This window comes from Sycon ciliatum, chromosome 8, assembly GCF_964019385.1.
Source record: "Sycon ciliatum chromosome 8, ocSycCili1.1, whole genome shotgun sequence".
In the NCBI taxonomy this organism is placed as follows: Eukaryota; Metazoa; Porifera; class Calcarea; order Leucosolenida; family Sycettidae; genus Sycon; species Sycon ciliatum.
Genome location: NC_088650.1, coordinates 27159548 through 27176751, shown reverse-complemented (window position 1 = coordinate 27176751; position 17204 = coordinate 27159548). Strand labels below are relative to the sequence as shown.

The following is a 17204-nucleotide window of genomic DNA, read 5'->3' as shown; positions in this document are numbered from 1 at the left end:
GCGAGCACCTTCTCACAACAGTCGTCATGGTGATGACTATGACTGTTACAGCTGACGAGCTGAGAGAAGGACGCCATGGGCAGAAGTTGGAAAAAGACAAAAAAAGAAAAAAGAAAGATAAATTACAAATTACAGAGGAAGACAAGAAAATAACATCACAAAATCCTTTCCAGACGTGATCCCTGCAGCGGCAGCAACGCGACAACGTGAACAATACTGCGGCGGCAACACGACGACTTCTACAACACAAAAAAAACGAAATTTTCTAAATCCTACCAACCCCTAGAGTAACGAGGGTCCGAACCTGGGTTTTCCCAATACGGTTCAAATGGTCGCAAGACCGGGACTCTGCCAACCGGGCTATGGTTGTAGTCAGGAGCACTACGCGTCCTCGCCTTGTAACATGCTGTCAAAATCAAAAAAACATGTTAAACTACCAAGCAAGGCTTCTGTATATACTAGTACTAGTATGTGCTCCAAAGTGCATGGGTAGCACTACAGTGTGTGTATTCAGACCGCTCAGATCTGCTCTGTTTAGGCAGATAGGAGTGCGGTACAGCCCAACATGGACAAGAAAGTCAAGTGAGTTATTCCCCGACTGCCGGCCGACCAGTGATAGCACTCCAGGACAGTCACTTCCAGCAGGAGGGAGAGGCCTAGGGTTAATAGTTTAGATTTTCTGTTGTTGGCGTGTTGATTTAAAGTCTGCCCCCCCCCCCCCCCACACACACACACCCTGCTTGCCATAGGCATTCCTGGCACGACCACTATCAGCGTTAAGAGTCCGTAACCAAGACGATGCAGCTGTGATCTCTATTCTATGGATCAGATGCACGGCACGCTGCCTTCATTATATCATGCAGCTACATCTGCGAACTGCGGAAAATCGAACACCACGCTCCCCCCCCCCCCCTCCCCCATGGAGGGTGGATATCTCGATACTCGCCACAGACATCGAAAAAATAAGGCTGTAGCTCGGTATGTCAAGTCGGCAGTTGTCATCGCTGAATTGTTGAAAGCAAGGCAGTAGACAATACAGAGAACATGTCACTATGTTTTGTGAATAATATAGTTAAATGAACGTCCATCCTCAAATCTCCATTCTAACTACATGTACAGTAAGCCTTGGTGGCCTCTAAGCGGGTTAAGGAATATGTTGTTGCAGGGAAATCAACTGGTGTAGGGAGCATCTGGCTGCCACCTGTGTTGCCAGCTCGACAGCAGGCGCGCACCTTATATCAAATCTCCGAAATCGGGGGGGGGCGAGGCATAGCGCAGCTGAAATAGAAATGTAGAATACACGAGCAATCTTGTGAAGAAAAAAAACACTAATATCTGAGGCAGTAAGTAGTAAAGTACCGGCATTTTACTACTTTCTGATCTGAAGCCAGGTGTTTTGTGCAGTATCAGGCCAGGGCATAAGTTACGTGCACATATGAGATCTAATCTTGACTGAAATGGGTACTAGTAGCGTAAACAGGACTGTGCTCGACTTACATGAGCAGTACATATATTGTAATAGTTGTCCTGAAAATGGATGTGTTTCAAGGCTGTTATCTAGCTCTGTTGGGATTGTATGATACAGGCCAGGGAGTAGTAAAACACCGGTATTTTACTACTCCCTGATACAGACCATGGCTGTAACGTATACACACATACTACTACTACTACCACCACACGTTCTGTCCAGATCAAGTATTGGCGTGAGAAAGCAGGCGATGAGACAGTCAAGTGTCAAGTACGCGTGAGAGGGTCACGATGGCTGGGTCTGGAGTGCGCCGCGAGCGACTCTACGCCACCTGGGGACGCGGCATTTTGCAGTGGAAGTAGCGATAGACCTTGTGGCACCACTGGCACTTGACCTCGCAGCACCAGACGAACTTGCACTCGCACTGCTCTCGCTTCACTGCTCGCGTTTCAAAGTAGCCGTTTCCGCAGCACAGCAGCTCGCAACCGTCGCTGGCCTTGGAGTTCTCCTTGCAGCGTCGTCGGGCAGTGCCAGCCACGCCGATGGTCCCGTTTGCTACGCAGAAGTCTGGCGATTCCTTGACGTAGACGAGAGCGTTGGTGGTGAGGATGGGGTTCGGAGCACTGGCAGCAATCGCGTTGTTTTCTACGTTGGCGGGCACCAGGGCGGGTGACAGTGGATGAGCTAGGCGCACTTGCTTGGCCTCGCGGTACGATTCCTTGAGCACTTCGCCGATTTGCACCTGTGAACAGGGGGATGCAAAGAAGCGAAGGGTTGCACTTGTGAGTTTAGTGTTTCTGCTTTGGTTGGGCTGCAGAGCACGGATCTGGAGACTCTCTGTCGTTAACCAGGGTGGCATTGAAGCATGGCGTAGTGAATATTCAGTAGTACATTTTTTAATGGTAGATGCTGGGTGCTAACGGTTGTGTATTGAAACGTTTGCAAGTGAGCATACTATGAGTGTGCTCAGTTGTTGTCTGAGGCCTGTATCTAGTATGAGACTAGGAGGTGCTCTGCTTTTCTCAGTAGCTCTTTGCCATTGTGTACTTGTATGTACTGCAGAGATCTCTTATTGGTAGTACTCAGTACAGTGTACTACATTGTACTACAGTGTACTACATTGTACTACAGTGTACTGCAGTGTACTACATTGTAGTAAGCCAGAGTTGTGTACGAGAACAATTCGCTGTCTTACCGATCGCACTTCCTTCCAGCAGATCTTGACCGTGCAGTCGCCACAGAGCCCGTGGCACTTGCAAACCGTTGCCAGGTTGTCAGCCACGGCCTGTACACGGAAAGCAGTGACGAAGTAAAGCGGAGAGAAAGCAACACTGCATGAACGCAATGGCAATTTAAACTGGTGGGTTTTTATCTGTTCTTTTCGGACCTTGTGGCAGACAGTTCGAAATGATCGCGCTGATCATTTTCTTTTTGCTCTGAAGAACCACTACTGATCCGCTATTGTATTTGATAAAATGGGACACTGCTTGCTCATGCCAAAGCTCCCACTAGTGCGAGGAATGCCGCTGTTGCTAGGCTTGCCAGTTGGGTTGTGCACTGTGTACCCGGCAGGGATGTTTCTCATTATTTTCTATGCCGTGGTGACTTGCTATTAGTTACCTCGACACCTTTAGGAGCTGATTTCGTTATGGTTCATGTTTTTTCATCATGGCTTTCCACGTCAGTCCATAGTTCCCACGGTGCATGTGATACACGTACACGCAGTCGCATTCCTCCCATTATCTCTTACCAATCGGCCTCGCCGGTTGTTCCACTTGTGGTATTCCTCCACTACGCTGGACTGAGGCGTGCCAGCGACAGTTTCCGTGGTTGTCTCGCTAGGAGCTGGCAGGTCCTTGGCGGCAAGATCCAGGAACTGTTGGCTGTATTGCTGACCCTGGGTTGCACACCAAGAGCAGTCAACAAAAACCAAGCGGCACTTGTCAGTTTAGATACCGGATGCAGTGAAAACTTGCTATGAATAAACTTGAGGAGATAAAAGCGCACTAAACCCTGTTGGCTAATCGCTGCACGCTCAGTGTGTGCACAGTTGATAAGAAGACCTCCCGGTGTAACGAGGAATTTCCAGCAGAGGCATTGGTGGTGGTCCTGTCTGTGATGTTATGGTGGTATCCAGACGCATTGCCAAACCAAGTCTGCTCTATTGGTATCTATTGGACTACTTCGAAAGTACATGTAGTTTAGAGTGAGCTGCTGATTCTGGCTCTTGACCATTCCCAGCCTCGTGTATCATCCATTATCGTATATGTGGTATCTTCATAGAGCAACTAATGTGCCCAGGGTAGGCCTGTTCAGCACAGCTCACTGACGTGAGGCACATTTCCTCCCAATACTATTGGGAATTGAATTCATGGGTTTTTCTGCCTGGCAAAGCGCTATTTAAGTATAGAAATGTACAGTTTCTGCGTAAATTGACTACACCACCGCCATCGCAGAGCTCGGTTGCCAACCACACACACACACACACACACACACACACTTCCCACAACAGCAAGATGGTTCCTTCGGAATACTGAATACTGAGGACTTCTTCTAAACATGGAGGTTGCAATGTGAATACTTTCTGACATGTCCATCTCACTCCACTGTCTTCTTATCGTGCTGCTCGACTCACCTTTAGAAAGTTGTCCCCGCAGCCACCCCACTCGAACTCTTCCTCGGTAGTTTCCTCGTCCAACACTGATTTGTCGCAGCCGCAGTACTTGGTCAGCTTACCGCGACTGCATGTCCGCGATATCGCCATCATCACGCCAGCCGAGACGATGGCGTCCACGAACGCCGTCTCTTTGCTCTCTGCGTTGAAGGAAACACACAGACAGAAGCGGCGATGATGACAACATCCAATGTATTTTGTAGTGTGTATGTGTGCACCGTGCTAAACGTCAGCAGCAGGGTTTTGGTGGGCATCTTTCTGTCCATTCGGCAACAGCAGTTTGAAAACTTCTATTAGCTGAAAGAATTTGGTTACGTGGAGTTGTTCTTCAGCAAGTTGTCAGTGATAATAACAATAAGATTGGTATCAGGGAGTAGTAAAATATCTATTCACTGGTTTTCAGTCATTGCTCACACGGCCTCGCTGTCAGACCGCCCGTGCGTGTTTCTAGATTTGCTGTACGGCATTGTTTTCTCATGGTAGTATAGTATAGGCATCGATGAACGGCACAGTGCTGACAGGGACATGGACAATGTACATACGTAGCATGTGCATTGTACATTGTACACATATTGCACAACAGCCACAAGGCAATACTGAGCATTCCCCAGTGAGCCGGTAGATACCTAACACCAAGTAATATTGCTACTGGAATGCAGTTACTGGTCAGCGTGTGGCTTTTGGCACTTCTTGCCCTCGGGCAGTGCCCTCTCAAATACTTTACTTCCGCAGTGCTGGTGTGTAGATAGCATCAGAAACTCAAAGGTGCCAGCCGCTCATCAGGGATTCATTGCCCTGGTATAAATCCTGTCATTCATCCCCCCCCCCCCCCCCGGGCCTCTAGCAAGTTGGTAAGCTATTTCTGAGCTGGACACCCTCTTCATTTAGCTCTCCAGAAATTGTGTTTTGGAGTAGTATCGCAAACAGTGCGGTCTATCTTTTGGCAACATCGGGCTGGTACTGTTATGGAGCGCTGCATTGGTCATTGGATGTCATTGATCAGGTGTCGGAAGGAATCAGAATCGTTGATCAGGTGTCGGAAGGAGTCAGAATCCGTGTAACTGAGCACTCAATGTGTCATTTCTTGTGAAGTGAAAATCCAATGCTTTAGAAATTGCGTATAGTTAACCTCGTGTATAACGACCTTGGGTATACTGGTAACACTAACTCGCAAATAACGACAACATCTTCAGACCTACAATGTAGTGGCCATGTGACTACTGCATACTGCTCGCCTTGCGAACAACATGACGCTTTTCTCACGCACCATCGAGGGTCGGTATTTGCAAGGTTGACTGTCGATGCTGTGTGTGTGTGTGTGCGTGTGATCCCTGTGAGCAAGTGTGTTCAGCTGAGCACTGCTATCGCGAGACAGTGACGATGCTGGATTTATGCCTTGCCATGGATCCTGGAGTTGCAGGAAGAATGGCCCTGTCTGACTGATTATTGGGTAATGCAGAGTACGTGTGTAGCGATTGTTGTCTGGCTGGTCATTGCGGCCGTCGTGTATGGCCGACGTAAAGCCCTCTAAACATGCACATGTAGTCACATATGTATTGATTTCTTACGGAATGAGGAGACGTGCTGGAAGCTGGAGTCGTCCATCGTGCAGTTCCAGCGCTCGTACTGGAACGCCTTGCGGCACTCCTTCAGCGCCAGGTTGGCTCCCATGCCGATGGCGGGGACGAACGGCGTGTACTTGTGACACCACTCCTTCTGCAGCTGTGTTAGGCCTACATGGAGATAACAACATAGGCGTAGGCAGCAAGCAAACAAGCGGCGGCGGGCAGGCATGACTGAGGACATAGCAGAGTAATAGTCAGTAGAATGCGTTATTGAAAAAAATGTTTGATAGGAAAAGCGTTGCCGTCTTGTTAGGGGCCATCCTTAATTATCGATCTTTTACACGAAGAGAAAAAAAGTTTCGTCTATGGGTGCACCGGGTGGGTGGGTCAAGGGGAGTTTCGTTTTGAAAAATATTGATATGTGAGACATCAAGGCATTCTTGCAATCAAGTCAATCTATTTTTTGTTCAGGGGGGGGGGGGGGGGTGGAGGGTCCTAACTAAACTTTTTCGTTTCGTGAAAATTATCGATAAAGCCGGATAGCCCCTTACAGGGAACCCTAAGTGCTCTTTACAGGAGGTGACACAGATATTATCTCTGTGACAACACATCTTTAGAGTAGTGTCTGCGGTGTAAGTTGTGCAAGTGTCCGTGCGTGAGTGCGGACACGGAAGTAGCTACACGTATACTACTTTGTTGCTGCTCACCAAGGAGTCATGCAAATTGGTCGCATGTATCAGTGTCAGTGTTAGACATCGGTCGAGTCACCTGTTCTGTGTATGCAGCATATTCGCATGGATCTATCATGGATATGAAAAAGAAAGTCTTCGACAAAGGCATTGGTATATGCAACCTTGGGCTGTACAAGTGTGCACGTGTGAGACTAGCTGTGAAATATCCAGCTGAGCTGCGTTGACTTCTTAGGCATTATTCCGGGTGTTCTGCATCTTGTACAACACGTATCTGATGTTCTTGCAACCAGGGTTAAGTGTCACTGACACGATCCACTCTGCGAAACTGCATTTTGGCCATTTTTACCTAGACAACTTTCGATGGTTGTTTGATACCCATCCAACTAATTAGCCAAACACGCTCTCTGGTGTTCGGTTTCAGTGGTTTTCAAGTACTGGCTCTGTGTTGGTTTAATTAACACAGCCACTTGTTCATGCTGTTTAGTGTCTGCTGTTTTAAATTGAGAGTGATGCAAGAGGATCGGAATTTTCGGACTGTAATCCGAGATCTGAACTGACTCATTTGTTAATCCAGTCACGGTTGACATCTCAACCTGCTCTGTGTGACTGATGGCTGAGCTCAATGCAATGCAATGCCTGCCATGGGTACTTGTGCAGACTATGATGGAATGTCAAGTGTGAGGCTATGCTATCAAGTTCCCATTTCACACTAGCCATCGATACACCACAGTTGTCAGCTGCTGCAGATCAACAGGTTTCCGTGCCTATTGAACTGTCGTAAATTCCACAAGCAGCTGCGGCCTTTCCAGAATTTGTCTGCCCGTAAAACGCTACACAGCATTGCACAGATCAGAGCTGGTTTGTGGAATTCTAGGAAAGTCGACTGTTTACGAATTGGAGGTTTCAGCCTATGTTTTTGAACATTGGGTGATTTGCTGTACACCGCATGGTCATGGTCATGGAAGAATGATGCCTTCTAATTTAGAAATCATACCAACAGTACAGCTGTGTACTCTTGGTGATATGACCCATTGTGTGCACGGGGCTTAATAGCATACTTCAGTGCATGCTTTGCATCTGCTCTCCGAGTTCCTATGAATGCTGACTAGTACATGACTTCCACACCGACTCACCGTTCAGTTTATCGCAGAACCTGGTCTGCGTTATCGCCTTCGTCTCCAGTGATCCCATGATTCTGTCTATGGCACTGGGTAGTAACCGACTGCACATGACAGATAAGAACAATTGCGCGCGCATGCACGCATACACACACACACGCACACACACACACACACACGCACGCACGCACGCACACACACTTAACATATCATGGACGGTACAGCACTGTGAGATCGAATTCTTCATTATTTGAAGTACGCGTATGATCTTGGTAAGTACACACACGCAAACAAATCTTGGTAAGTCGTCCTATCTCTTAATTTGCTGGCCGAAAATCCTATATATAGGATTTGAAAATGTGTGCCTTTTATGCCGTTGTTATTGGTCATCACGACCAATAACAACGACATAATGGTTTTCATGGAAGTTGTTAATATGTTTGAGGCATGAATGTTTACATTTTAGATTCATAGGGCGATAATATTTCTGATGAATACCCATTTTCAGCAATAATTGGAAATTTGAGCATAATTGTTCAGCTGCTGTCATGGAAAGGACTGAAGCAGTGAATGTGCAGAAGAACATTGCAGGTGTGGCACGGGGTGGTTTCATGACGACATATCGCACATGCCGTCATGAAACTACCAGTTTTAAGGATAAAACAAGGTCCAATAAAATCTCAAATCCTATATATAGGTATTTAAATAACCGACGAGGAGACAACAGTCGTAAAATAGCAATGAAAAATATCAATTGTGCACTCATAACCATGTATAAACAATTAAAATGAAACAATTCCAGAACGTTTTCGTGTGACCATCATCAGTGGAACATCGTCACATAGTAAGAATCACTAAAACAACCAGTTATATAGCTAGAGTAATATGAAAAGAAGCGTGAGAATGCAGCACAGCTAGCGGTTATGCATAACGCGTGTAGTGTGAACCTTTGCAGTGTATCTGAGAATGGTAGCAGTAGATGAATGTGGCAGCTGTGAGTGCGTGTGAACAAAAACTGGTGAGTGCGTATTATTTAAAAAGTGTGAGTGCTACAACATTTTCTTTTTGCTTGCATAGAACAGGGTCACGTGTGCGAATATATACAGCTTCCAACACCTGCAACTGCTTAAAGAAACGCGCGCGACAAATAACACTAAACCAGGAATCGTCAAACAACTTACGACAATCCGGACTGGACACCAAATGATGATGGTCACACGAAAACGTTCTGGAATTGTTTCATTTTAATTGTTTATACATGGTTATGAGTGCACAATTGATATTTTTCATTCCTATATATAGGATTCGAAAAATAGGGCACAGGCCTTAGTAATATTGGGCAAGGAGATGAGCCTGAGATGGTAGTGTTTGAACAAATTATCTTATTCAACTCTCGATATCTACTAAGACCTAGCAAGGAAGAATTGGTCACATACGTTTTGCTATTCTCATGCCACACCCATTTTGAGTTGAAAAATATGACCAAAATCCTATATAGGATTTAGCAAATTAAGAGAAACAAACAAATCTTGGTTAGTCGTCCTATACAAACACAGCTCACATGGACGCACACATGATCTGTTGCACCTACATGCATGTACATGTAATTGGTTATGGTTATTGCCTGAGCAAAACGCATGTGTGCTGTGGAGCCGTGAGGTGCACCCACTCTTGCACAACTGGTATTGCCCAAATGATTGTCCGGGCCAGCATGCCTAACATCAACAGTACTTGAACAATACCCCCAGGTTCTGCAATTGTAGTACCTTCCCAGGAGAGGATAATAATTATGTGTGTTCAGTGATGAATGCCAAGTCGCATGTTAGACATGTACAAGCTTTTCGCACTTTGCAATGTGTGCAGGAAGTGATGGATGATCATAGTGGTGTGTGTGTGTGTGCTATGCCGGGTACAATAACTATAGCTATCCACAATAGGACATGTATTGTGTGAGTGTTGTGATCTTGTTGTGCACATGGCTCAGCCCGGGCATGTGCCTATCTCAGCATGCAGTGACCTGCCTGAACATGATCAGGGCGACTGGTGTCCTAATTAATTGGTGGGAACAATGAGGACCAGAGTTGCTCTCAATCCTCCAGACTTGGTTTTGTTTTAGTATCTGGTTCAGCCCCTTGTGATAACTATAGCCAGTGGCACCAACTTGTGAGAGCGTCAATCATATTGGTGCATTATACTTTAGGCGGGGGAACAGTAATTCAATCAGAATGGACACTAGTGTCCTCAGCACACAGGAATGTTGTGTACTCCCTATGCCTATAGCCTAGTATAGGCTATGGGCTATGTGATGGTATTCCTACCAGTGCCAGGTGACTGGACAATGACAGTGTCGACATATTGCATACCGGTATGCTGCCAATTCACTACACTACAGTCTGGGCGGTTTCTACAGTTTCGAATGCTCTCCATCTCTGCATACATGTGACGAAGTGTAAATAAACTGGGAACTAATTATAAAAACACTTGGTATGACCTGTCCACGCATTAAAGCAGTGATCATGGTGATCTGTAGTGTACTGTAGACCTACTGAGATTCCTGTCAGACAAATCCACCAGGCACAGGGCCAGGTGTTGTACTGGCAGGGAGAGTCAGACATGGTTTCCAATGTTTTCACGCGATGTGTTGCATGTGCCGGATGTACAGTGTCTTGGACCCTTTCAGGATTCAGAGCCCGGCTGAATCCAATGGGTCCAGGCCAGGGAGCCGTGGTATGTGTTCTCTGCCAGTCCCTGGTCTAGGCCATCAGTCACTGAGAGATTGGAGCAGTACTTGAGCATGCACACTCCACTGACAGGGTCGAGGATTGGCTGCATGGCACCGACCTCTTGACCTGACCAGATGGTAGGCCAGATGGAAGTTGTCAGCACCCGGAATGTGATACATGCAGCGACGTCGTCCGCTGGGTCACGCCACAACCTCTCACTTCTCAGTCTCTCTGTCTCGTAGAGCATGACTTAGACTACAGACTGGTGTGAGTATGACTCTTATAGTAAGCAGCATACATACTCAGGGTCTTGTTGCTGGGGAAGAATGAGAGTTACTTGATCAAGGCACCGTACCGTGAGCTGCCATGCAGTGCGGATACCTCCTTGTTTACAATAGCAGTGGGTCCAGAACTCTAGGTTTGGAGTTGAGATGATTACCAATCGCGCTGCTCAAGCACTTCCTCTGAATCTCTTCGGCCCTGGTCATTTGATCACACAAGGCGAGGGACTATCTTCAAGTACAAGCAAGAGAATTATAACCCACTCGGGTAACGTACTCTTGGTACGGTACAACTACAAGCCTACCATCTACTACTCCCCGCGCGTGATATGCATGTACATGTAGATCCACCGTATACCTAAGTCCTTGTGCATCACCTCTCGACTCGCTGCCAATGCTATTTCCCGTCCATGGCTAGCACGGTGGCTTCACAGCCCCGGCGAACTAATTAATTTACTTTTGATACGCCATAGGAGAACCTGAATGTCGCTGTGACCATCCTAAAGTCCTAACCCAGTGCCATGACAGGACCCGAGCTCACTAGGATCATGTAGCCATAATAATTATAGGGACTGCACGAGTAGTGTAGTGCGGTTTCAGGCAATCGGCAGATGTAGCACCATCACCTCGACCGGGTGCACCATGTTTGTGAACCCTATGCCTATGGCCACAGTGCTGGAGTGGTGTACTACGGACTACAATGACTTTGGTGTGTCCTGAGGCGCTACAGGCGTTCTCTCGTGTGTGACAAATTCAATTATCGCTGCAGCGCTCACACCCTTCGTCGACCACGACTTGCTCACACCTCGTGGACGCTGAAATGGACCCGTTCTCCGTCTTCTTTCCATCTTGTGGCCACTTCTCACGGGCGCTGTGTGACTATGACATGATTTGGCTCTACATAAGCCTGGGACTGACTATTTCCTGTACCTTGTTCGCCATTTTGTAATCGTTAGTCACTACGACCATGCATCGCCATTGTGACGGCCAACACTCTTTTACGGTTTTGCATCGTTGCAGGACGCTGTACAATGAACTGTGAGATTGAAATCCCTCTTAGCTTAGGCTCTTCTGCTTAGGCGTGAGAGCTGTCGACATCATGTCCCTGTCAGTGTCAACCGTTCTTGTGCCACTGTGAGTGTGACGTGAAGCATGCGGGTAGCATACAGCAGTATTTCCGACGTTACTTCTCAAGCACTGGTTTCGGGATTGTGGCACAAGGCGCGATTGCTCAAGAGATTCGTTTCGGCGTAGATCTACGGTTGTAGGCGTAAGCCTTTGCCTTCTACTTTCATGGATGTTTCACAACACACCATTGCGATTCCAGATGTGCATGGCGTTCACCAACTGGTCCAACACTGGCAACAGGCAATAGGTCAATGCAAATTACAATAATTATGCTGGAGATGCGGCAGAGCCCTGCACTGTGGACACCAGTGTTGCCACCGTCAGGATTAGCAACACCCACGCGTAGTAGATTTACTTCAGAAAAAGCTCTTTCTCTGATTATCAACAAGGCTCGGCTTGAGTAGTAGGAGCTCATCACAACAAAACTCAAGGCCAGGAATGAAGTGACTGGGCTCTTCCTATCATTTGTCGCTATTTATTGAATTTATTGTTTGTGACAAGATTAGGAAGTATTGTCGACTTGTTTCCGAGTCCCCCGTGCGCCGGTGCTTGTTCAGAGCAGTGTCTTTCTTGGCGTTGTTCTCTCGTTGCTACGGCATTTCCTACATTCCAGCGAAGACAAAGCGCCGTGGCGCGCTCTGGAGTGCTCGCGTCCGCTTTTGGATACCAAGCACAAGGCACTGTAGTTCCGTGGCGAACAGGCCATATCTGGGCCATGCTTATAATTATTATAATAGTCTACATAGTCATTGTAACGGTTACATGTAGTCAGGCCGTGAGTGAGGGAGTCATCAAAATGAATGCCTTCGACTCCCTGCATTGTAGTCCTACTCATAGTCATAGGATTTGTATTGGGAGACTGAGCTGTATGGCCTCTCCCATCACACAATAACTAAGCAACCAGACCACGAAGACATGTGCCAGACTGACTGTGTGACTCGATCCAGCAACCGAAAACCTCTGAGAATAATTAGGGGGGGGGGGGGGGGAGGGAGGGGAGGGGGTATAAAGGCCACCAATGGCACCATGAACCGAAAAACTACGTTGCTGCCTTCTAACTAAATCTAAGTTTTTCTTGGTGTAGCCCGCGCGGCGTGCAAACTCTCAACAGCGTTTACAGCTACACATACTTGACTATGCCGGGGTATAGAATATTCAAGATTCTAGGTTTCTAAAGAGGCTCCACTTGGTGTCTGATAGCTCGCATCGTGTGACTATCGGCAGAATCTACCTCCCACTTTGGCCTGCAAGTGAAATCCCAACCAAAAGATGGATGGATTACGGACCCAGACCGGAGGTTGATCATCATGTTCGTGACACTGGGTATCGTGTTTCTAACGCCATCTTGGGGCTGGCTCGGGTGCTCAGCTGTGTAGATCTACATACCTCTGCAAAACGGCTCGATAGCAGACTGGACCAGTGCATTTTTACTGTAAAAACTAGGGATCCAGGAGAAGCCCCACCTTCTAACTGCCCTGCTAAGTTATCGGTTTCGCATCAATTATCACTTGTGTCGCATGTTTCTCTGTCCCTGGCAGCAAATATTTCTGATTTATGATTCAGTGGCGCCCGATTACCAGTAACCGATCGGTATAATAAAGCAATTAGTTGTGTCAATGTAGGTGTACTGTCGATGCAAATTACCCAATAGTCCTCTCTTAGAATCAGCAGACACAGTGAATTTGTTCAACTGCTCACTTCTCCGAGCCAAGATCCAAACAAGGGGCGGTGATTCCGTCACCCTCTGCTCCAGCCGATGACACATGCAAGCATACCGGTTTCAGGAGTATGTACAGTACATGACATTGTGCATTACACTGGTAGCAGGGAGAGAAGATAATGGGTTTCACGTAACGCTACAATCACGAAGAATTGTTGAGAGGGATTTCTTCCACATACAACGTGACCACACGTGTTGTGGCACTGCTTCAGCTCTCACCACTATGGAGTGTTGGCAAACATTTTTTTAGGCTTCTCCTTCCAGCATTCCCTCCGCAAGTACTCCTCGCCCATACATGCACACGTGTCAATCAAATCTGGTGTGAGCAAGCACTGAAGAGAGTGGAGAGTGAGGACTTGAAAAAATCAAGAGGGCTCTAAATCCTGGATGAGCACAACATGGCGAACTCTAAGCTTGACTGGCACGCTGAATAAGTACACGGGGTCATGCATGGATCATGCAGGTTTATTTTGATTCCGACCAGCGATCGACCCCTCCACACATACATTGTATTTCCAAATCCTGACTGTGTCACGAGGAGACTTCTCCTCGAGGGCATAAACTTGTTTCCCCTCTCCCCTTCCTGCTACAACATTCTGCGAGTTGTACTGGTGGGCTTCGTAGCAGACAGCAGCGCTGTAGGCGGGTGTGTGCCTTCAGGAAACACGTGCATTCCGGCGACATCGCAGCTTCCTTTCGCCTTAAAACTTAAAAGTTGGAACGCATTTCTCTCTCACCGATTCAGCCACTCGGACTCCATCTCACTTGAGAAGATCTAGAGTGTTCTACTAATACATCATTATGTGTATGTATTGTGTGTCAATGATTATGTACCGGTAGATGTGTAGACATCTGGATGTAATCATTCTAGCACATGCTAGCTCAAACACACAATCGCTGGTTTCCCATCAGTACATACGAGCGAGTACTGACACTGCCTGGTACAGGTCTCAATTCTACACGCATGGAGGCAGCTATGCGCTACGACCAACGCTACGTAGTACGTTTCTAACGTTTTCCATTATACTACAAGTAGCAATACCGGTAGCATCCACAGGGAGTTCGTGGAATTGACTGAGGAGAGGACAATGTATCTTTGCGGGTGGCTATACCACCATTCATCTTGCTTTCATCCCTATTAGTCCAACTGGAGTCGCATGCTCGCGCTACCAATCCAATTTGCCTGGAGCCAGGACCTCCACGATTCGATCAATGTTTCATCTGCTGGTGTGAGATATTTCGACATGACTGTCAGCCATGAATGTCAGCCGAACGCCACACATGTACACAATGTCCCCCAGTAAACTACTCCTGAAAATAGATCATTCACGCAGTGTTTTGGTGGTGGGCTGGATGTTCACTGACGAGTTTCCACTCTGTCCCGCACCTGCTCGGCCCAGAAAAGATGTTTGGGGAAGTCGTGATCCAGTTCACAATTGCCTCCTTCGGTCGTAATAAGGAACTGGGGCAATGACACGCATGTGGTCTTTTCGATGTAATCTGCATTGACTTCCTCTCCTGCGTCTTTGTACAGTGCCGATCACGGGTTCTGGTGATTCAGCGCACAGAAGTCGTGGAATTTCGTGCGCTGCAAGGAATTATGTAGAACATAATAAGCGCGGATCACAGTACATGTACATTGTACATGGGCCTATTGTAGTGAGCTTTAGGCAAGGTCACCCAGTAAGTTAGTTACTAATTACCTAGTAAAGTGCATTACTGTACCTGTTCTGCACGATGCGGTCGTGTGCAACACAGTTTCAGCACAGACAGTTGTTCCCTTTCTTACTATTTCTACGCGCGGATCTCAATGTTGATACACACAGGCTTCACGCTCTTGATGTATGTGTGTGCGTACGTGTGCGTGTGTGTGCATGCGTGTGCGCGCGCGTGTGTGCGTGTGTGTTCTAATGCACCCGTCCAGGGATGCACCATTTAACATGCCATGATCATAATTATACATTCCGCTCACCTCTCTGTCCCGCTCATCATCCAGCTCAAGAAAGCAAAGTAAATGACACACAGCCGATCCATGGCGTTGGTCTTGAAGAGAACTTTCTCACAACCCTACAGCGACGACACGTTCTACCAATGGTGCTCGGCAACAATGTGTCCGAGGTGCTGTCCTTGTTCCTCTGCAGATGTCCACGTTCTGATAGGCAAGGCTGCACCAACACCAACAAACACCTTGCCAGAATAACCACCCCGTCTCTCTTATTGTAAGTAGTTATAAGATTTCGTCAGAGCCTAGACTTGAAACACTCTACACGCAGGCGTTCAGAGAAAAGCAGTGTGGTGGTTGGTGGTCAACTGACTGGGAGGGTCACCAAATACAAGCGTTGGCCTCATGCGCACACGGTGGTAATGTCGCCTCGTACCTACTGTTGGGTCGATGGCGCTTACTACTAGTACTAGCAGCCCGCGGCAGTGTTGTGGGTAACCGCCTGTCTGTATGTGCTGGTAGCCCACAGCCAGTGCTGCGTGTATGGGCGGCCCGTGGCGCCTTCCGTTGTCCAAACGTGGCAGAAGGGCAGTACACGGGGATATCCTGATAGGGGGCACGATGACACGACTAAGAGTAAGACTCCAAACTAACTTTTGTCCTGCGAGAGTAGCCACGGTCGGGTTATATTGCAATTTGCTCCCCTCTTCACCAGCGTTATAAGCAAGAGAAATGAATCAAGTACGTTTCCCTGCCGAGCCGAGTCCTCATAACCGTGGCGCTAGCTAAAACCTTTCGAGCTCCGTGACACGTCCCAGAGGAAACTATTCGATGTTCTGGACAGGTCGACAGTTGACGGTCCTGATTAATAAGGCGTAGAATTGGAGTCAGCCAACACCTAGAAATCAACTGGAGATTGCCCGAGAGAAGGGGCTACTTCAGAATATAAATAATGAACTTCACCTGGCTGCCCCACGGGACCAACTCACCTTCTGATGATCCCAGCCGTTTGGCTTGTGGATGCTGCTCCGAAGGACGATTTCGCCTGCAGGCGTTAGCAGTCTGCGGCGTGATTGTCAGACGCGCACACTCTGCACAGATAGTGGCACTTGCACACCACCCCACGGCCACCAGCACAACTCAATGCTAATACTAATAAATGTGACAACTCATTCCCAACGATGAACGACACCTTCAACGGTTTTTATGGTGATGGATGTTGATACTAGTACTGCCTACTGGTTCAATACCACAGTGCGGCCACGACACCGTTCACAGGCTGCGCTTCACCTGAGCTGTTCTTACTAAGCTCCAGTGCCTGCATGCATATAGGAAATGAAATTTTCCGAGACTGATTGAGCCCCTATAAAGTGCTTGCGCTGAGAGCGACAGTACTACTTGAGGTCAGCAAGGCCATGCGCCAGGGCTAGGGACGTGTAGGCTAGGTGCTAGTGTAACATGGTGGCAAATTCCCATCGCCAACACTTTATCGCACCGTTTTATGCCACCAGCCTTGCTGGTGATCTGCTGAGACCGTGCTGCCAGTGGTTGTACAGTGCGTTGTCGCTGAGATAAGGGTGTTCAGCGAGAGCCTGGTTTGGAAGTGCATACGGGAAGGGGACCCAGGCCAGGGAGGAGGGGTGTATGAATGACCCAGGCCTCAACCATCTAGTCTGGTATCAGTACCAGTGACACAGTGACAGTAGATCTGAACCTTCAAACAATGACAGTGTAGCTTACACATCTCCACTCCACGGTAGACTGTACTGCAGAGGTGGTCGAGGAGCTATGAGGTATGCAGTGAGAGATCGATGTGTGCTTGGAGCATGGGGAGTGGTGTCCCGATGATGAGAGAGCGAGAGCTGTCCCTAGCCTAGTAATACTAATAGCCTT

At 47.7% G+C, this 17204-nt stretch overlaps 1 protein-coding gene across 3 annotated transcripts; it reads right to left on the bottom strand.

Annotated features, from left to right (window-relative positions):
* Nucleotides 1–963: 963 nt before the first annotated feature.
* Nucleotides 964–16735, bottom strand: LOC135822543 (protein Wnt-4-like). 3 transcript variants are annotated; one of them, XM_065335336.1, is made up of 8 exons: nucleotides 16301–16735; nucleotides 15342–15534; nucleotides 7533–7621; nucleotides 5711–5875; nucleotides 4104–4282; nucleotides 3219–3365; nucleotides 2664–2753; nucleotides 964–2210 (listed from the first exon to the last, which is right to left on the bottom strand). In XM_065335336.1, the coding sequence occupies exons 2-8, from the start codon at nucleotides 15401–15403 to the stop codon at nucleotides 1791–1793; spliced, it is 1152 nt and encodes a 383-aa protein (XP_065191408.1). In that variant the 5' UTR covers nucleotides 15404–15534; nucleotides 16301–16735; the 3' UTR covers nucleotides 964–1790. The 3 variants fall into 3 exon arrangements, with proteins under 3 accessions (XP_065191408.1, XP_065191409.1, XP_065191410.1); XM_065335337.1 differs by lacking the exon at nucleotides 16301–16735 and adding an exon at nucleotides 15748–16246; XM_065335338.1 differs by lacking the exon at nucleotides 16301–16735 and adding an exon at nucleotides 15752–16246.
* Between the last annotated feature and the right edge of the window lie 469 nt (nucleotides 16736–17204).